Below are 20,721 nucleotides of genomic sequence, written 5' to 3'. Positions count from 1 at the left end.
CCTGCCAATTCTAGCAGGTGGAGGGTGTGCCTGGGAGGCCTCACTGGGTGGGCGCAGGGCCCTGTGACTGCCGCAGGATGTGGGGGATGGGGTCTTGCACGTCCGGTTTTGCTATTCCAGTTCTGGGGTTTGCTGATGTCCCAGGTTGTTATATTTTTAGCTAAATGGAATCTTTTATTTAAAAATACACTTCCAGAGTCGAATTTTGGAAGAAAATGGATTTTCTGCTTCTTCCCTATTAAATTTACAGTATTATCTCCATTCCCTTTCTATTCTCATTAATTGAGATTGCCAGTTTTGTGTATAATTTAATTATAATGAGTACATATATTAGTCACATAATTTTATCTTATATAATATAGTATAATTTTAGCTTCTTGTTAATTCTGTGAAGGAGGATGTGGAGAGGTTATCTGTGATCTTCTCACTGGGATCTTGGGCAGGATAAAATCCATTGACTTGGTCTCCAGGGTGTTAGGTGAGATGCTTATTTTGTTTTTATTATGTATGCTTATATCGTATCAGAAGCTTATTTCGTATTCTGGTAAACTTCCTGGTGCACAGACAGTGAACCAAAAGATGATGCACACGGCAAAACTAAACGTGGGTTATCTCCCCATGTAAACGCCGAGGGATATAGGAGTGTCTCTCTGAAACAGTGCCTGTTCCTAACAAATCCTGATTAAACTATGTTTGTAAATTGGGTCACGTGAAATGCGCTCTGGGAGGCCAGCACTGAAAGGATCCCTACAAGGCAGCGTTTGTATAGCAAGGGTTTCTGTGGTTGATTTGTAAAATTATTTAATCCAGTCACCCCTTATTTCTATAGTTGCAGACATAGTAGTGTGGTTAGCACAGCAAAGTACATAATCCCCCAAACAGTCCTAACTGGTCTCAGAGTCCATTCAGAGCAGTTCCTAGCCAGTCCAGTATAGACACATACAGTCATCAGTCAGTACTGAGCACTGCTGAATACTGGCACAAAAGGCATACAGAAGAATAAAGAGATAGTCCTTATAACACATGAGCCAAGAATACACAAAAATAAGACAAAGGTAATGCAGTCTACAGCTAAATGCTCAGATTGTAGGGGTCCAGTGATAAATGTCCTGTCTGGAGAAGAGGGACATTGGTGAGGCCAGGGAAGGGTGTGTGGCCTTTGTCCTTGAGGGCCAGGTGGGGTCTGGGCCAGAGGAGAGTGTGGAGCAGTCTGGGAGTGATATGAGGAATGGCCCCGGGGCGTGAATGAGGCTGGGCTCCAGGGTGAGAAACCAGTGATTCAGGGCCCAGCCTGGCTCCTGGATGCACAGCGCAGAGCTGCTGGGAGCCGAGGCCCCAGGGAGGGGTGTTTCCAGTTCTCTGTACTGCATGGCGAGGGCTGCCGACTCAGGGAAATGCATCCTTGCTCGAGGGACTGGGAAAAGTAAACGTACCCACGTCTGTTGTGCACACGTTGGTGTGTGAGATGTGTTTGGCCGCCGTCTGCAGAAAACCCTGTTACTGTACACACGGGACAGACTTCCTAGACGATGTTTTGTGGTTCATCTGACATTTGTACTTAACCAGGTGTCCTGTGTTCTTATTTGCTAAGTGTGGCCCCCGTGGGAGGGAAGCTCGCCCAGCCCCTGCCCAGAGGTCCATCCTCTGGGTATGAGACCACCGTCCGTCCGTTTGCAGTGAAGTGGCTCCACAGGCAGTAAATACCTGTGTTAAGATAACCCGGAGGCCTCTTGACAGACAGGAGACTCTCCTAGGCCCACCTGGCTTGAGATGTAGCAGCCTCATGTGTCCGTCCGGGTGGTTGGGACAGAGGACACTGCTACACGGTTGATGTTGGGGTTAAGAGCCCACATTTTGACTGGGTTTAGGCAGCATTTAAAAGTCCCGAGAAACTGTTTACTAGCTCTGTGACCTTAGGCCTCTGTCTTTCAGTTTGTAAAATTGGTACCAAAATATCTGCTTCTATCCTTGTGAGTTTGCCCCACGTACTACTTAGCACACAGGTCGTCACCGTGGTTGTATTTGATGATACTTTCCTAAAACGTGTTATATTAGTTGCCTATGTAATGCTTGGATTTGTTAGAGTTGATTGTGTGTTCTCTGGCTTCTTTTGCCTTAAAAAAAAAAAAGATGCGTCAGAAAGGCTGTGTTGTCATAGGAGAGTCCCTAGGTCACCGTAGGTCAGAGTGCTGTCAGCTGTCCTGTGTCTTTTTTCACAGGTGTTCACGCGAGAGTGCATGAGCCACTACCTCAGGGTGTTTAACTTCCTCTGGAGGGCAAAGCGGATGGAGTACATCCTCACGGACATCCGCAAGGGACACATGTGCAATGCCAAGCTCCTGAGGAACATGCCAGGTAAACCTGCCCGGGGAGGTCGGGGCCGCTCCCCTGTCAGCCCCGCGTCCCCATGCTTCTGGAGCGGGCTTCTGTGGGAGGCTCATCTGTGATACTGCTCATCCTGACTTGGTGCAAATCAGAAAGAAAATTGAATCCAGTTAGATTTTTTCAGACCACGAGATTTCTTTCAGAATTACGTTTGTTCTCTGCTGTTCATGTCTGGACTTTTTTTTTTTTTTTTTTTTTTTAATTTTTAAGGAAGGAAAGCTATGTTTATTTATTTGTTTATTTTACAGGAAGGAAAGCTATTTAATAAACCACTGTCTCATTTAAAATTCACTTATTGTTTTGATTAAAGTCTGTTTGGGAATCACTTTAATGTTTGTTCTGGTTCATAAACCGTGACATGAAAATTTTTTATATTATTTTACAATTAAAAGCTGTGGTAAAATTTAGATGGGTTTATTTTAATGTTACAAATACTGAATAACTGTAGTTACCGATAATTTTGAAATTTTCTTCTTGAAATTCATTTGGTCAAAACCTTTGAGAAAGTATTTCAACAGTGTGTCTCCAAGGAAAAACAGCACTGAGTGATTCTTAACCCTTTGGTGAAAGTGATTATTGAAGAAGGAGCTGTTGCTTGAAGAAAGGTGTATGTGACCTTTGCGTGATTGCTAGGTCAAGGCTGATCCTTGAGCAGCTCCCAAAGTCCCAGGATAACGACACCCCGGAAGCCGGGGGCCTGGAGGGTACCTGACTGTGTGGACAGAGTGGCCAGTTTTTACTGGGCATCCCTGCTTTCTGTATACACAGCAGGCCTTTTCCAGGGGCATCAGGATGCTCTGATTATGCTCCTGGCCTGGCTTCCTCCGGACTCACTTCATAGGTTGATAATAAGGACCCTCTGATGTAGCCGAGAAGGACGTGAGAGGGAACGTTTTCTTGTCAATACCCTAATGGTTGTGGACAGGAGATACTGCCTTCAGCTATTTCTAGTACCTGTGCGCTGCCTCGCCGGCTGGCTCTTCGTGAAGGAGGCAGAAGGAGGCGTCAGTCACTCAGAGGGCCTGCCTGTCTCTGCACCTGTCTCTCGTCCCCTGGTGTCACGACCTTGTGCTGTGTCTCGGGGTGACTCACACAGTCTGTTGGGTGCGCCCTGGCGGGTTGACCCCTTTGCTGGCCGCGTGCCTTCTCCGGGGCTGCCTGGCACTGCCGCATGTGTGTGCCCAGGTGTCACCTCTCTGTGCCCGACTCAGATCCTCTCCAGGCAGGGCAGACGCTTTGTTCCTGTCACCCTGTTTCAAAATAAGCGTCTGTTATTTTTAGCCCTGGGAAGTCTGAGCTCTGTGACAGTTCTAAGTATTAGCTCGTGGTTTGAATATCACCTCACCAGTGTCTGTATGAATTTGCTGTTCTCTTGTATTGAATAATCAGCGAGTTTTGTTTTCTACTTGAAGGTAGTGTGGGAAAAAATAGACCTTCTTTTTTATAAAATCAATAACTTTAACATAACCGGTACTATCTCGGAGAGCTTAGCGTTAGCTTATTTCACTGACCCTTTCCTTGTCACTGAAGCTTCTACAATCTTTTTAATAGCAACATTTGCCTCGTGTGAATATACCATTCGATCTGTTTTCCCTTTAGTTGTACTTTTTCCCACTAACGTAAATAACGCCATTTGCTTGTATTATATGCCTCTGGCTATTTCTTTAGGTAACCGAGGGAAGGAACAGCTGGGTTAGCAGGGATGGATTTTAGTTTACTTCACATTCATGAATAGCGATCCTGATAGTTCAGCTGTGGGCGCGTATGGTCACATGACTTGAGGAGCCAGGCACCAGGTTGAGGTGCATCTCGAGGGGCACAGTCCTCTGGTGGCTGTGTGCGTTCCTGTTAGCTGGCTGCTGTTGGGTGTTGTGTTCAAACGAATCGTCAATTCGAGAGGGGAAGATGGAAGTTCGTTTTAATTAATTTAATGCTTTTTAAATTATTGATAACTAAACACTTTCTTGGTCATTGTGTTTCTTTTAGGAAACTGGTTTTTTGCTCATGTCTCGGTTGGGGTGTAATGTTCTTACTTTTATTGATAAAGAGTATTTTAAAGTTGTTGCTGTCCAGGCAACTTAACGAGCAGAAATCACCCAGCTAGTTAGTCTTGTTAACACAACAAATCTAGAAACATCTTGCCAGTCATAAATCTGAGGCAGAACTATAGAAGATTACAGAAAGTGCTTCTGGGAGCACCTTTGGAGATTTGCATATATGTATGGTGTGTGGAGCTGTCTTGGTCCATACGAACAGTATCACTGATTGTTATCCCAGATACTTTAATAATATTTATTAAAATAAGTTTTTTGGAGTAAATAGTTACACTTGAAAATGATTTGCTTAGGGGGCACCTGGCTGGCTCAGTGGAGCAGGGGTTGTGGGTTCAAGGCCCATCCGTGTTGGGTGTAAAGATTACTTAAAAAAAAATAAAAAAACTTAAAAAACCAACCACACAAAAAGAAAATGATTTGCTTAGTACAGGAGTTCTTGATAGTGTCTACCAAGATGTTTATGCCTGTTTTTATATATCTGTCATTCAGCTGGACAGAAGGCAATTGTTGATACCAAAATCATTTAAAGATTTGGTTCTAGTGGTATGGAGATTTTTTTGTTGTTGTTGGATTCAATTAATGTAAAAAGTGTCACAATTAATGGCAACTCCATTTGTGTTTCAAGTAATATCTAACAAAATGAAATAGATAAATACAGTCAAATGAGCTTGTAATTAAAAAAAAAATTAATGTTTATTTTTACAAGGGGAGAGAGAGAGAGAGTGTGTGTGAGCAGGGGAGGGGCAGAGAGAGAGGGATACACAGAATCTGAAGCAGGCTCTAGGCTCTGAGTTGTCAGCACAGAGCCTGATGGAGGGCTTGAACCCATGAACCATGAGATCATGACCTGAGCTGAAGTTGGATGCTTAACCGGCTGAGCCACCCAGGTGCCCAAATGAGCTTGTACGCTTCTCAACCTTTGTGTTTTGAGGGAAGAGAGTGAATGGAGGTCCCTCCCTCCCCAGAGGGTGGTATTAAAATGATCTCCTTCTTGGTCCTTGTAAGAAATGAAATTGAAGGTGGTGGAGGTGGGAGAGGCGGTGGGGTCCTTGGGGGAGACCTGTCACCACAGGACTGCTGTGGCACTCTGCCAGTTTAATTGGCAGTAGTTTCTCTTTCTTGGTGATTAATACAATAATGGTTCATCTGATGATTGACAGTGTTCCAGACCTGCAGAAATGATAACTTAAAAAACGAGTAGGCATTTTTCTCCTTAGAGGTTCTCTTTGTGTGTATCATTTCTGTATACGCTGATGAGTAGGTACTCCTCAATAATTACACATTTATTAACAGCTCTCAATGCCGGACTTTTGCTTGGCGGCATTGCCCGGGTTTGTGCGCGGTCCCTCAGCACCAGGCTGTGGCCACAGCTGACTTCCTTGTCTCCTTCCTCAGTTTCCTCGTGGGGGGAGGGATGTCGACAGTGGTTACTTCCAGGTCTGTGTAATGCACTTACCAGTGCTGCCCCCGGTGGGGGTGGATACTTGTTCAGGTGTCACTGCCACCTGCCTGGTGACGTGGTGACAGCAAATGGCGTTTGCAGGAGGCCCTTTGTGGTGAGTAGAGATTCGGAACACTCTTTGAAGGCTTAGCCTTGAGAAATTAATCAGATGGGTAATTTGATAGTCACTTTTAAGTATAGTAGTGTCAGTTATCAATGCAGGTTGAAGGAGGTGGTTTGCAGTTGTGAAGAAACTGTTTTAGGGTACTTTTTAAAAAAACAAACTTGGTGTAATTTTTAACGACCCTGCATGCTGTCGAAGGTGCCTCCCGCTGAAGATGCCCCCACAGCACGCCGTCCAGTCCTTCTGGAGCCTGGGGCAGGGTGTTTCATGAGACTCTGTGTTCCTCAGGCACCTGTAGAGGGCAGCAAGGAGTTAGGAGTGATCAGCCACAGGAGAGACTCCTCATTCCAGATTTTGTGCAGGAAACTGTCTGCTTTTTTTTAAATGCATTCACTGGGAGATGCTTGTGTTTATTTATTTTTTGGACCTCGGTACGAATGTTGCTTTGCTTTTGCGATTATTTGTAGGTCAATCTTAAAAACACAAGTATTTATATTTTAATTATGTTTTCTTTATTTTTTTAATTTATTTATTTTTATGTTAGGAGAGAGAGAGCACACACACGCACATGCGTGCACAGGTGGGGGAGGGGAGAGAAGAGAGGAAGACACAGGATCCGAAGGAGGCTCCAGGCTCTGAGCTGTTAGCACAGAGCACAACGTGGGTCTTGAACTCATGAGCCTTGAGATCATGACTTGAGCCAAAGTCGGATGCTTAACCAACTGAGCCACCCAGGCACCCCTTAAGTATGCTTTAAATGTCTTTTCACGGGTGTGGGACGTGCTTGGACTTGTTTGGTTCTGAAAGCCACTATGTTGTCAATGATGAAAATGAGCATCAGAGGCGACGTTGGAGGTTGGTGATGGTGCTGTGAGGAGGGTGGCTGTGCTGGATGCCTGGTGGACACAGCAGCTGGGGTCAGGGGGACGTGTGTGAACTTGACGGAGCTCTGGGGCGCAGGGCTGGGTGACTGGGCCCTGTTTGGAGCTGGGGGGCACCTTTGGGGGTAATGCTTCAGTTTTAGGCATGTTAATGTGAGGTGCTTACAAGAATCTACATGATACATCTGGTTTGAATTGATTTGCAAACTGAGACAGATCTGAACTAGAAATGAGGGTGTAGACAGTGTGAGTGGGGGTGACCCTGGGTGCCGTGGCAGGGAGCTTCCTGGGGGAGGGCTCCAGGGCAGAGGTGTCAGGCGGAAAGCCGCTGTGTCAGAGGAAGGCAGGAAGACACGGAGATCACGGGGTTTCCAGGTAGCAGGGACGACTAGCCAAGGCCCACAGCCAGGAATTTGAGGTTGGCGCCAGCGTGACTCGAGACACGAGAGGTTTTTGTAGTTTAATCGGCAGTGGAGAAATTGTGCACCAGGTCACCCCGTGTCATGAAGTGGAGTCAGCGATGGTGGGCAGGGCACCGTGTTGTCAGCTGTGTGAGACCTGACCGAGTTCCTCGTTTATGCGCTCACATGTGATATGTAGAATGCGTTAGCAAAGTCATCTAAGGCACACATAAAAGCCAACACATTATCCAAGGACTGCTGGATTGATGGTGGATGGGACCCCAGTGCACCCTAGGGGGCCCCAAGACCTAGAGACGAGAGCAGTGACACCTGCGTGTTTGTTGAGTTGAGATTTTCCCGTTGCGTGTAGCACACTGACTTGGGCAGGTGATGAGACGGGCCACACGGATTTCTGTACTCCTGTAGCACATCTGGGGCCTGCTTACCGTCTTCATGCACGTCTGTCAGGACAGGCACAGAATCTGCAGTCCATGAGTGATGTTAAACTCTCTGTGGAAGGAATCTCAGGACACAGAGATGCCTTCTCACGAGACTGAAAGACAAGCAGACGGCTTTCACTTGGCTCCGTGCAAAGTGGCATGTTTGGACCCAGCGCAGGTGTGCTGGAGGGAAGACCCGGAGGTTTGGGTGTCACAGTGAGACCTGTTTGCTGTCACGTATGCTGTGTAAAGGAGCATCTGCATGCTGCAGGTGTTCTGAGTACACATCTGTCCAGGGGGTACTGCCTGGCCTTGCGGGGGAGGGAGCACCATCCCTGTCCTCACAGCCCTGGGGCAAAGCCCAGGATGGAGTTGTAATAGAAGCTTGCTTCCCCCGTGACACGGGTGAGTCGTACTTACAACAGCCTTTTATTATACTCTTTTACGCTGAAAGTAATTTAGGTAAATGGGCTGGGAGTGGGAGCTGGGACATCTTAGCCCTCTCTGAGAGTTTTATTAGGAGACGTACATTCTTCATTCGGGGCTCATGTTACCTGTTCTTTACGACACCGTTGACCACAGCCATGGGCGGCAGGCTCCTGACGGCAGGGAAGACATCAGGGGGCTTGTCGCTCAGGCTCGTCTTCTGAGGGGGCCTGCTGTCTCCGCCCGCCAGCACAGTCCCCATGTGTCCCATACCCCTTAACCTGGAGAAAGGATTGTTTTCTAAAGTATGCATCACCACTGTTTCTCCACATGTCCCTATTTCGCTTCCTCGTTACCGTCTTACAAAGGGACAAGAATGGTTTCTCGAATAACTGTGTGCAGCGATGATTATTTAACCACACAATTAAAGGCATTTGGGGTGGAAACAAAAATAAATGTGCTTAAACCATTCCTTTGATGGTCTCATTTCCGACTGAACCCTCTATTGTGGTGGCTCTGGTACTCTGGTGGAGTCTTTGAATGAAAAATTGGAAGTGTGAGCAGAGAACGGCTGTTCTGTGGTGACCTTCAAGCCTTTTGATGGCTTTATAATCTTGCAAAGAACAGAAGCAGAGTCTGGGCTCAGGCCCATCTCCTCCCAGTTCACCTGTCTCTCAGGTGACGAGGTCCCATTCGGGCCCTTCAGGAAATGTCACTTTTGTCTCCAGATTACTGGGAGTCCCGAGGTCTCACGCAACAGCAGCACACGTGTTGTAAAGAAGCCATGGCATTGAGCGTGAATTCATACTTGTGAAGCAATTTGTCTACTGAATTTTCAGATGCAATTATTTTGTTTCGTGCTTTTCCTTATCAGGTTCTTACGTCACGTAAAGTAACGTGATGCTGTTGATTACGTAGCTAAACCCTTGTGTAGCTTGAATGGCACGGAGGTTGACCATGGAAAGACTGCTCCCTGTTTTAAGGGGCTAAGAGTTAAAGCCAGCGATTGTTTGTTTTTGAAAGTGATTGCAGATGAACGGGTGGGAGCAAGTGTGCCGTTTGAGTGTGTTGTGTGTGTGACACCAGCTCTGCGGCTCTCTTGCAGAGTTCTCCGGGGTGCTGCACCACTGCCACATCCTGGCGTCCGAGATGGTCCATTTCATCCACCAGATGCAGTATTACATCACATTCGAGGTACTTCCTGAGCACCGTTTGGTTTAAATAAGTCACGATGTCTTATGTGGTGAGTTTCGTCAAAGACCCTACACCAGGAAGACACGACCTCCGTCCTGAGTCTCACGTTGTTTTCTAGGTGCTTGAGTGTTCTTGGGATGAGCTTTGGAACAAGGTGCAGCAGGCCCAGGACCTGGACCACATCATCGCCGCACACGAGGTGTTCCTGGACACCATCATCTCCCGCTGTCTGCTGGATGCCGACTCCAGAGTAAGATGGACATGCCCTTTACACGGAGACCAGTAGTGTGGCCTGCATGTTGGGCTCCTGTCCCAGGGAGATCTTAGAGATCGCCTGATGCCCATATTGTGGTAACTAATCACTTGGAGTTCAAGGTTGACCGTTTCTGGGCAGAGTTACAATAAGAACACGCTCTGAAATGTGTATGAAACTGGTAAAGTGTGTGTTCACACCCACCCGTGGGCTCTCACCCACCCGTGGGCTCTTGGGCTCGGAAGACACAGGTGAACCACGAGTGGTAGGAACTGCCCACGTTCAGGAGAGGGTGTGAGGATGTGCAGAGCACGGGGCTGTGCCTTCACGTGCTCTCTAGGGACGGTGGTGTTTCCTGTGTGTGCCTTCACGGAGCGAGCCTCTGGCTGCACAAGTCGGAAAACAGTATTTGTCTAGATGAACTCTAAGCGTTGCTTGTGTTCCGCGGCCCTGGCTTGGTTGTTAGCATCGCTTCCCTGTGGGCCCCTGTTCCGAAAGTGGCTGTTCACGTGGCTGAACCTTCTGGAGTTGTGATTTTATTCGGACATCTGGGGAAATCTATTCTGATGTAAGAGTCAAAATGTCAGGCGCGTTTTTGACACTAAATGTGTGACTTTGGGCTCATGGAGGGCCGCGTCTGGCTAAGCCGGCAGCTCCCCGAAGGGAGCACAGTGCTTCTGGGGGCTCGCACTGGGCGCAGCTCATTCCCGGGCAAGCAGGTGTTAATGTGCCACACTGGTGAACACCGCCCTCATCTGCGTACCACAGCGCTCACATGCTCCTGGGTGGGAGTCGATTACCCACGTGCTTGGGTAAGTGGGTTGAAACGATGGCACAGAAGTAACTGAAAGCACTTGAGGTGTGATGAGTGACGTAAGAACTGTGTGCCTGCAGCCTTTTGTCCTTGGTTACTGTTAGTGAGCCTTGTCTTTATCGGCTGAGCTCCCGGACACTCGTGGAGTCATCTTGTCTGCTTGGCGGCATGCGTGCTACCTGTCTGCGGATGTGCATCCGTGTGTGCTGTGTGGGCACAGCGCTGTCGTGTCAAGTGGGTGTGACGCTCGTCTCTCTCACATAGGTCTGTGGGGGGTAAATGGTATAATTGACGGAAGCCATCCATCGCGGTGGCGCCTGATGCACGACGGATAGTGACCTGTGTGTAAGTCAGGTCCAGAATGGTTCAGAGCCATTCTGTGTGTGTTACAGAGATTGAGCTTGGGCAGGTGTAATGCGTGAGCTCCTGAGGGTTACACCCACGCTGACCTCAGTCTACGTGGGGAGTGAGGAGCAGTCAGCGGCCGACCGCGTGTGGTTTCAGCCACACCGGACAGTCGCGTACGCAACAGTCACACCTCTTGCCTCCAGAAGATTCCCACTGACATGAGCAGAATCCAAGCAGAAAATGTTTTACCTGTAACACACTTTCTCGTGGTCGTGGAAAGTTCACATGTGAGTTGGTCCTATGTCTCCTTCAGTGAAGAAGTCAGTACGCTAAAGACTTAATGTTCATTTTTGAAATGGCCCCTTTGCTGATGGTTTTACTTTAAAATGTTGTTTTTAATTTTTTCTTTTTAAATTTATTTTTGAGAGAGAAAGAGACAGAGCACGAGCAGGGGAGGGGCAGAGAGAGAGGGAGACACAGAATCAGAAGCAGGCTCCAGGCTCTGAGCTGTCAGCATGGAGCCTGATGCGGGGCTCGAACCCATGAACCGTGAGATCATGACCTGAGCCAGAGTTGGACGCTTAACTGACTGAGCCACCTAGGCACTCCTAGTTTTACTTTTAATTTGATGATTTAAAATAATCACTAGAGGTCTTGTTTTTTTAAGGAACCCAGTCTAGAATAGATTCAAGCAATCTGTTATGAAAATTCAGTGTATTTTTGGTGTCTCCCTTAGTCAGAAGTAAGGCTTTCTGATACTGCATCATCCTGCGGGTGTGCGCACACATGATCCTTGCCTCTGCATTGCCAAGGAAGGACCTGAACCCCACCCGACTCTGCTGCCGACTGATGGTGGCCCAGAACACAAGGTCGCGGCCGTGCCGTGCGGGCATACTGCTGACAGAGTCCTCCTCGCACCCTGAGTGAAGAAAGAGCATTCCGTCACCTCGTACAGTAGTTAACCGCTCCTAAGTAGCGAATACATCTTTCTTAAAAACAAAAGATTAACCCACGTCCATCTGTTTTGCTTTCTTGTTATTAAGCAAGAGAACAAGTAGCCTTATGGTTAAGCCTGGTGTCTGCCCCGGGTCCTGGCGTCCTCACCCTGGGGGCAGCTACAAGGTAGTGAGGTTCATGCCCAGCAGTTAGTAGCCCTGTGCGGGGGCGTGTCTGAGTGGGTGCAGTGAGTCCCGTAGACAGTGCCGTGACGGTGGCCTCGCACATGTCCTCACCAACCCGAGCTCCTTCTCCAGCAGCGGTAGGCCGGGCCTGTCAGCCTCACTGCTTCCGCCTGCCCGTGAGCTTGGAGCCCCTCTGCTTTCTGGGCTTCTCCTCTGCTTCTCCGTAAAGTCACATCATCTTGTCCCATAACATTCTGCACATCTCTTGTAGGCCTTTAGTACATGTGTGCGGTTTGGCTGGTCTGTAGGGATGTTGTCGATTTCATTTTGCTCTTTTGTCTGCTTTTTTATCCTAGTCGTTTCCGCGTAGGTCCCGTTTTTATAGGAAAAACCATTTTGTTTCTTCCTTTCCACAGGGTATGTTTGGCTGTTTTGACTTAGGATGTTAGCTGGGTCAACCAGGAGCACGCATGCCACATCCCTGACATGGAAGACACATTTTCTTCTTTCACCCCTGACTGTGATGTCGCCAGGAGATCTCCCAGGACCTTTATCAGATTACAGAGGGTCCTTGAGTCCTAGTTTGCTTAGATGCTTTGGATAAATCATGAGTGGCTGTTAGTTTTAACATGATTTTTTTCCTGTGATTTCAACATTTTCTTCCTCTCAAATTGTTAATGGGTTTTTTAAAACTCTAAGCTGGCGGAGGATCGAGTAGACGCCCCTCTTCAGTCGTGGGGCGCTGTTGTCCGTCCATGAAAGACTTGTGTTTATTGGGTTTCACATCCCACCCCCCTGCACCCCTGCCATCCCCACCGTTGGCCCAGTTGTCTTTGTGTTTGCTGTTGGACCTTGGATGCATGTGTGGCATTTTGCACGGATGTGTCTTTGGCTTCTACCTAAATGATGTTTGCTGAGCTCTGTTTCAGAGCCGCACTGGGAGGAAGCCCACCTGAAATCTCGTAGGTACCTGTGGAGGGCGCCGTGCAGCGTAGAGACGCTGGGCCCAAACACTGGCGGCTTCCAGTGTGGGACCGTCCGTGTGTGCCTGCTGTGAGCTGATTTTTAAAAACTGTGCTGAATCTGTTTCTTCTTTTATTTCATTAAGAATCTCTTTTCTCATATCTCCCATGGCTGGTCTGGGTGTGTGTGGCTCCAAAGGGTGGAGAAGATGGAATTGCTTTCCTGTTCCTTTCTGCCCTCGCAGTATCTCTGCTCCTGGGGCTGCGCTGTGGCTTGTGATGTGCTCTGAGGGTGTGGGTGACACGGGACCCTGTGCCGCATGGTGCGTGCTCAGTACGTGCAAGTGGACAGGCAGAGCCCTTTGAGGGTGTGAGTTGATATCTTGTTTTTTCGTGCCTTTTTACTATTCGTCCATGTTCTTTGGAACAACTTTGGAATGAGCATGTTGGGGCTCTAGTCGTTAAAAGAAAAATCTTTGTCTCCTGTCCTCAGGCACTTTTAAATCAACTAAGAGCCGTGTTTGATCAGATCATCGAACTTCAGAACACTCAAGATGCGATATACAGAGCGGCTCTGGAAGAGTTACAGAGACGATTACAGTTTGAGGAGAAAAAGAAACAGAATGAAGTCGAGGTATGGCTGTGACACCGGGGGGTTTACCAGGTTTAAAAATGAGCTTATTGCCACCATAGTCATGAATACGACAGGTAACTTCCCTGCTGAAATGTTCAACTGACGCCGTGCGCACACCTGCGTGCGGAGTCCTGAGGCGGTGCTGACTGCTCCAGGGGACCGGTCACCATCGCTGTCATCCTGTCTTGAAAATAAATGAAGACAGCACCGCGGGAATCCCATGAGGGAGGTGCTGACGTCTCTGCAAACAGTGCCCAGCTCTGCGTCACCTGTCCCCTGGAGCTGGTGGCTTTGTGTGTCCACGTGGGAACCTAAGTTGTGCACTTGTGGCTGTTTTCAGTGACCTCCCTAAAGTATGTTTGTGTCCTCCGTGACCTTGGATTGTGAAGATTTATTGAGCAAGTTGGGCTGTTTAGGAGACTTCTTGTATCTGATATAATCTGTATAATTTTTTACCTTTTCAAGGTGCTTCTTCTTGAGTGACAAATTTTTCAGTTGACACAGTTTGATTAGTTTTATTTTTAACTGTTTCCTTAAAATTTGTGTTAGGACCCTATTTAATGTGGAAAACTCACAACCACTTAGAGCACATGCCGTCCCCTCAGGGTTTCTGGGAACAGGAAGAGGCCTGCTCCACTACTGTCGCCGAGATGGGGGTGTGTGTGTGACCCCGAAATGCCGCCTGGCCCGTGTGCAGGCACACCTGGGTGCCAGACCGACCAAAGACTTCACCCTGGCCGTGCTCGCTGGTGGCGTCCTTCTGGGTGGCTTGACTTCTCCAGGGCAGGTCTCCTTGTCTATGAAAGGGGAGTGATGCTAAGTAAGACCCCGTGGTGACCTGTCGGCGTGTGTCATGCACGCCAGTGACTTAGCGTTTAGGAAGCATTCAGTAAAAGCTAGTTACTGCTGTGATTTGCAAAGCTGCCCACAGCCCCGCAGAATCTACCCTTCTCGAGAATTACTAAACTATATAAAATCTGCAAAAATCAGTCCTTGGGATTTTCACATTCTCGTAGTAGCGGGGCAGCCAGTTGTGTGGGAGTTGAACGTTCTCTCTCCAGACTGTAAGCCATCAGCACCGGAGTGGAACGCATCTACATAATGAGTCAGGACTATTCGGTGTGTTTCATTCAGATGTGCTTAGGGATACCATAGGACGGCTGAAAGCTCAAACTGTCTCGGAGAAATTATTTAAATCCAGTGGGCAAAATAACTGCAGAAGCGGTCACTTGGACCTAGGGTCACTGTGGTGTTCAAGAGACTGTGCGCGAGGATGGGGGCCCGGCCTCCCGAGTGTTCCCGCAGACGGAGTTGTGTTGGAGCAGCCGTCCGTGGCTGCCCGCATGGGCTGGTGGCAGCGTCATGATGGTGTCGGCCTGGCGGCCCACAGACCCCATGCTGTGTGCCCCCTGGCCCTTGGCAAACAAGGTCTGCGAACTGCTGCGTCACAGAGATCATAAAGGGCCCCTAAGTGGAATATGTTGTATTTGTGGATTGGAGAACCGACTCAGTTCCATCCCGGTTCTGATCCCAGCAGTTCTGGGATTTTTGTGGGCCTTCATACTTTTTTTTCTTTCGGTAAGAAATGATAAACCAACTCTACAGTTGATGTGGAAATATGTAGGGCATGGTGTGCAGAGAAGAGACGTTGAGTAACCTGAGCACTCGGGACTTAGCCGTGAAAACACGGCAGGGAGCAGGACGGCGTTGGCGCCGCCATGGGCAGTTGTGAGCAGAGAGACATCCAGAAATGACCCTACGCCTCCTGGGACCGTCAGTTCCCGACCGAGGACAGTGGGCGATGGGTCGTCAGTAGGTGGAGTCAGGCAGCTGTGGCTTGGCCCTGCCTCATACCCACAGGCAGCACGGTGGGCTGAGTCTGAACAGGAAGGGTGACGTGCTAAAGCTTCCAGAGGACACAGAAAGAACAGCTGTAAGAGAAACCAGTGTTTCATCGTTGTCTTACCAGGATGCGTTCCCACTGATAAACTGAGTTCCTACACTACTTCCTGTGCAGGCTGGCTGCAAAGCCCTTTAGTTAGACTCACCGCCCATTGAGAACAGTCTCTTAGAACCAGAAGTAGGTCTAATTTCCAGTGCAGAAAGAGCCGGCATGCTTAGGAGAAGTAGCGAGAGGTGTTCCCACCACCGTCAAGGGCTCACGGGCTCCCACTTTGGGCCAGTCGGCCCCCCTTTGTGCGTGCTATCTGTGCCGAGAAAGCGCGCAGTGATGGACCGGTGCATTGCTTGGCGCTAGAGGCTGCTTGGCTTGACAAATTATCAGAAGTGTCATGTGCTACGTACGCACTGTAAAACCGTAGTCACTAAGAGTGAGGGCGTTCTCTGTGCCCATGTGTGCTGATGGAAAATGTCCGTGCTCAGCGGCAGCACAAGGACGCGGGAAGCACGCCTCTCCCCGCCCTCCCCTTCTAGCCCCGTCCTCCCTGGCGGCTTCTCGCACCCATATTTTAATTTCATCTGGTCCTTCCCATTCTTTAGGGCCGGTGGGGAGTGACGGCAGCAGAGGAGGAGGAGGAGAACAGGAGGATTCAAGAGTTTCGAGAATCTATCCCGAAAATGTGCTCGCAGCTGCGGATACTGGCCCATTTCTACCAGGTGCTGGCAGGGCCCGGACCACACTGGTGTGTTCCTGCAGTAGACCATTGCCATCAGAATGGTTAGAACACAGTCCTTTCGGTCCACCCTCCACCCAGGGTGGTGCCCAGTCTTGGCTGTGACCTTCCCAGGGACCCTGGGCTCACCCCCGATGCTGGCCTGGGAGGGTTCCGGTGGTGTCGGCGGTGGGCGGGGGCTCTGGGAGGGCCGGGGTGAGGCCGGAGGGCGCCGCAGGTGTGTGGGGGGCTGTGGAGGAGCCGGGCTCGCAAGGCAGCGGGCGCTGAACTCGGCACACAGCCCCGGGAGGCTAAGAGAGACGCCGAGGCCCAGAGTCCATGGGCTCTGCCTTTTATGCCTGTGGTGGTTTTGCTTTCTGGTTCCGTCTGTTGTCAGTGTGATTTTAGTGATGGAGATACAGGTGAAAAGATTTTGTGAAGAGTTTTTACATTTGGTTGCTGGTAACTAGTAAGACAAATTGAGCATTGACGTTAAAAGCTTTGAAAATTACATATTTGTGTGCTAATGTCTCCACGTGGTTCAGGATTTACACGAAGGTGCCACCTGTTCATGGGCATCTAGTTTCTTCCCGTGTCCTCACACTTCTGATGGTGGTCTTCCGCGTGACGTGGGCGGGGAAAGACTTTGTCCCTTTCCCAAGTGTCTTCCTCTGACGTTAGTGACTGTTTCGTGTTTGTTGAAAATATGTTTCCTAACGATGATGGGGTTGTGTTCAGTGCAAAAGTATCTTCACCGGATACTGTTTTCATAATGAAATACCTACTTGACCTCTGTGTGCAGAAATAGCATGTATGCACATTTCTTAAAAATGGACATCTACGGGCACCAGGGGGGCTCATTCTGTTGAGTGTCCGAATATTGATTTTGGCCCAGGTCACAATCTCATGGTTTATGGGTTCAAGCCCCACATCAGGCTCTGTACTGCCAGCATGGTGCCTGCTTGGGATTCTCTCTCTCCCTTTCTCTCTGTCCCTCCCCTGCTCGTACTCACTCTCTCTCTGAAAATGAATGAATAAACTAAAAAAAATGGATACCTAATGGTCAGCTCCATATTATTTTTTTTAATTCAAAATTTTTTTTTTAATTTTGGAGAGAGAGCACAAGCAGGGGAGAGGGACAGAGAGAGAGAGAGAGAGAGAGAGAGAGAGAGAGAGAGTCTCAAGCAGGCTCCACACTCAGCACAGAGCCCAACATGGGGCTCGATCCCACCACCCTGGAATCATGACCTGAGCTGAGATCGAGAGTCGGACAGTGAACTGACTGAGCCTGCAGGTGCACTGCTACTATTAAGAGAGTTGTGTATCTGCTGCAGAGAAATCTTGAAAATGTCTGTCCCCATGCTTGTTTCTCAAAGAGATAGGGGTGATTACATATTTCCTGAGAGAGTTAATACATTTTTGAAAAGGAATCTTCATCTGTATAATCCCAGTTTTACTGAAATTACAGTCTTAATCTTCTTTCTAAATCATGGCCATTGGGATTTCTTTTCCCTTAACAGAAAAGTCCTTTTCTGTTCTCTGAATTATGGAAACAGCAGGGCATCAACAGCCACCATCATGTTCTGCTTTTGAGCCATGACTGGAGTCCCCAGCCTGAGCACAGACCTGTCCCTCACATGTCCCCGTAGCGACCTTCACACGTCTGTTTTGTTGCCCAGCAAGGAGCCACTGTTTATATTTTTGTGATAGAATTGCTTAGAGACTGTCTCTGAAGCCCTCTGTTTCCCAGAATGACACGGGTGTCCACAGCGCCCTGCTGTGCGCCGGCTCAAGTGTGTGTCCCTTGGTGTCACATGCCCGAGTCCCCAGGAGCAAGGACAGGGACCGAGGTGCTGTTGGGGTTTGGGAGGACTGTGGCATGTGGTGTTTCAGTGAGGACTTCTCTGTACATGAGACCTCCTGCGGGTCTGCAGGCGTGGGGACAAATCTCACCTGCTTGACGGACACACGCCTGCTGGCTGTGACTCAGGAACCTGACGGTGGGGTTTGTGCTCCTAAGTGACTCCACCCTGCAGAGAGGCAGCTGGGTTTTGCCGTCTGAAGGTTTGAGGACAGTCATGTCCCCTCACGTTTACAAAGCCCCTCAATAAAGAGGTGACGCTCCACACTCTGCCTGTGAATCTTCAGGAAGGAGACTCAGCCTGGGAGCTGATGGTCGTGCCTTAGAGGCTGGTCCTTCCTTGTGTTTGCCTTGTGTTTTCCTGTGAGGGCTTTATGATTCAGGCGTCTAAATAACTCAAGGGAAAGATGAAAATGTAACTCTGGGTTTTGTATTTAAAATAAAAAGTGGCTCCTGGGGGACTCAGTCGGTTAAGTGTCTGCCTTCGGCTCAGGTCATGATCTCACGGTTCTTGAGTTTGAGCCCCACGTCCGGCTCTGTGCTGATAGCTCGGAGCCTGGAACCTGCTTCGGATTCCGTGTCTCCCTCTCCCTCTGCCCCTCCCCTGCTCGTGCTCTGTCTCTCTCTCTTTCTGTCTCTGTCTCTCTCGGAAATAAATAAACATCAAAAAGAAGGGTACATTTCTAAGAGCGTAAGGTTAAACATAATAAAGAATAGGCTGTTTGAACATCAGAAGCTTCACTGCTTTGGATATTCTTACAGAACTTAGGGCAGAAAGGGAAACGTGTTGGTTCTTTTAAATAAAATCGATTGATAGCGCATTTGTATCTGTGCCCATGGGCATCTCCTCCCCACACCCTGCCCTCCTTTGGGACGCCTGCCGCAGTGGGGGTTTATGCAGGACCGTGGGTGTGGACAGAAACCCCAGCCCACTGAGGCCACAGGGGCGGGCCCCCACTGACGTGCCTGTTCCTTTCCTGTCCCCAGGGTGTGGTGCAGCAGTTCCTGGTGCTGCTGACGACCAGCTCCGACGAGAGCCTGCGCTTCCTGAGCTTCAGGCTGGACTTCAACGAGCACTACGAGGCCCGGGAGCCGAGGCTGCGGGTGTCCCTGGGCTCCCGTGGGCGTCGTGGCTCTCACGCGTGAGCCCTCCCGTATCCCCCGGCGCCGCCTGTGCCGGGGACTGCGGGTTGAGGTGAACACGCTCGCGTGCGAACCTGCGAGGCCACCGGTGTGCTGCCCACGAGCCCCTGAAGCTCCTGGGGGCACGGCATCTGTCACATCCAAATCTTGTCGTCACACACGGAGTGGATGTATTTGTAACGTCACCGAGTTACATAGGCCCGTTTGCACTACTCAAGTTTGTTTTTTAACGTCTTCGTATTTACGAGATACCATACTTCGTTGAGGCTTCTTAAGCTCTCCATGATATAATTTATATTTGTCACTTTTTGAGAAATCCCTGTTGCTTTTAGAGAAAATTAGAGCAAATGGATGTTCATCACTTAAGATGGTAATTTTGTTCTTGCTATTTTTTTAACCTCCTCCTTAGAGGCAATTTTTGTTATATGATCAAGTTCAATTGAAACAGAATGTCCCTGCTAAGAAAATATACAGAGCATTTTATTTTGGTCTGTAGTGTGTAAAATGTCAACTTCTGTAAGAACGTTTACACGTTTATCCTTCTTTCAAAGTTTACATTTTTATATTTAATTTACTCTTTCAGATAACTACTCTAAAATAGCGTAGGACGTCCCGGTGATCTGAACAGCCACCCTCAAGCCCAGATTTCCTCAGCCGTCGGGACGATGTAAATAGAGACTAGAGAGTGAACGAACTATTTTATTTTCAAATTCTGATGAGCATTTTAAAGAAACTGACATGAATACGGAAGGCTTCCTTTTCCCTTGCCTATTTTTTCATTGTAAATATTTATATACTGACCAGGTGTGGGGAACTGTTTTTTGTAAAAACGTCATCAAGTCACATAAATCCGCCTTTATTATGTTGCATAAGTGAAACTTAGAAAATTAAAAGCGGTCTTTCAGCTGTATCGGTTCCTCCCTGAATGGAGCAGCTGTGAGGAGAGCTGGTCCCTCGCCAGGTGGCAGGGCACACGTGGGGACGAGGGCGACACCTAGGATGCAGCCCGCGTGCCCTTTGGTGCGGAGGGGGGCGGCCACCTCTCAGGGCTTGTGCTGCCCTCATAGCTCGCTCTGCTGTCCCACCCAGTTCCCCAGGGATCTTGGGGGGTCCCCGCTCTGCAGAGTGCATCTGAACGTTGTAGGAGAGCAGTGTAGTTTAGGTTAAAAGTTTGTAAAATTGGAGTTTGGAGCAGGGTTTTGTCCCGGAACGCTTCCCAGGAGCGAGGGAGTGCCGTGTCCAGAGTGGTCCTCCCGTGAGGACTTCCATGAGCCGAGACGGAGGAGAGCAAAGTAGCAGCCTGCTGTGACGTGTATGGAGGAGTGTCTGCGCCCCCCCCGCCCCAAAGCGACCTTTCTTAGGCTTTTCTCGGGACGCATCTTGCTGGAAGAGGCACAGGATCGAGAGAAGGCCCGGGTGCCGGCAGACGCGGTGCAGAACTCTGGCTGGCTGCTGAGCAGAGCGATGGGAGCACAGTCCCCCAAGGGTGCTGGGCTGCAAAGCCAGCCCTGAATGCTCTGGAAGATCCTCTCCAGACAGGCACTGATGTGGGCCTTTTGTGAAAGCCAAGTGGCGTGATGGGGGCTTTTGAAAAGCAGGGGTTACCTGTATCTCCCAGAGAAATTTC

The 20,721-nt window shown here is 49.1% G+C and overlaps 1 protein-coding gene across 7 annotated transcripts in view; it reads left to right on the top strand.

The window, feature by feature from the left end:
- TUBGCP3 (tubulin gamma complex associated protein 3) overlaps nucleotides 1–20,004 on the top strand; it is a 71,438-nt gene extending 51,434 nt beyond the window's left edge. For 4 of the 7 annotated variants that reach the window (XM_045482411.1, XM_045482413.1, XM_045482416.1 and 1 more), the window contains 6 exons: nucleotides 2,220–2,355; nucleotides 9,258–9,346; nucleotides 9,465–9,596; nucleotides 13,338–13,478; nucleotides 15,978–16,155; nucleotides 18,939–20,004. In XM_045482411.1, coding sequence (XP_045338367.1) covers nucleotides 2,220–2,355; nucleotides 9,258–9,346; nucleotides 9,465–9,596; nucleotides 13,338–13,478; nucleotides 15,978–16,155; nucleotides 18,939–19,150 — 888 coding nt within the window. In that variant the 3' untranslated portion in view covers nucleotides 19,151–20,004. The remainder of the gene's footprint in view (nucleotides 1–2,219; nucleotides 2,356–9,257; nucleotides 9,347–9,464; nucleotides 9,597–13,337; nucleotides 13,479–15,977; nucleotides 16,156–18,938) is intronic. The other 3 variants (XM_045482414.1, XM_045482419.1, XM_045482418.1) reach the window with 2 other exon arrangements.
- Nucleotides 20,005–20,721: the final 717 nt, after the last annotated feature.

This window comes from Leopardus geoffroyi, chromosome A1, assembly GCF_018350155.1.
Source record: "Leopardus geoffroyi isolate Oge1 chromosome A1, O.geoffroyi_Oge1_pat1.0, whole genome shotgun sequence".
NCBI lineage: Eukaryota > Metazoa > Chordata > Mammalia > Carnivora > Felidae > Leopardus > Leopardus geoffroyi.
This window is presented reverse-complemented; position numbering and strand designations above follow the sequence as displayed.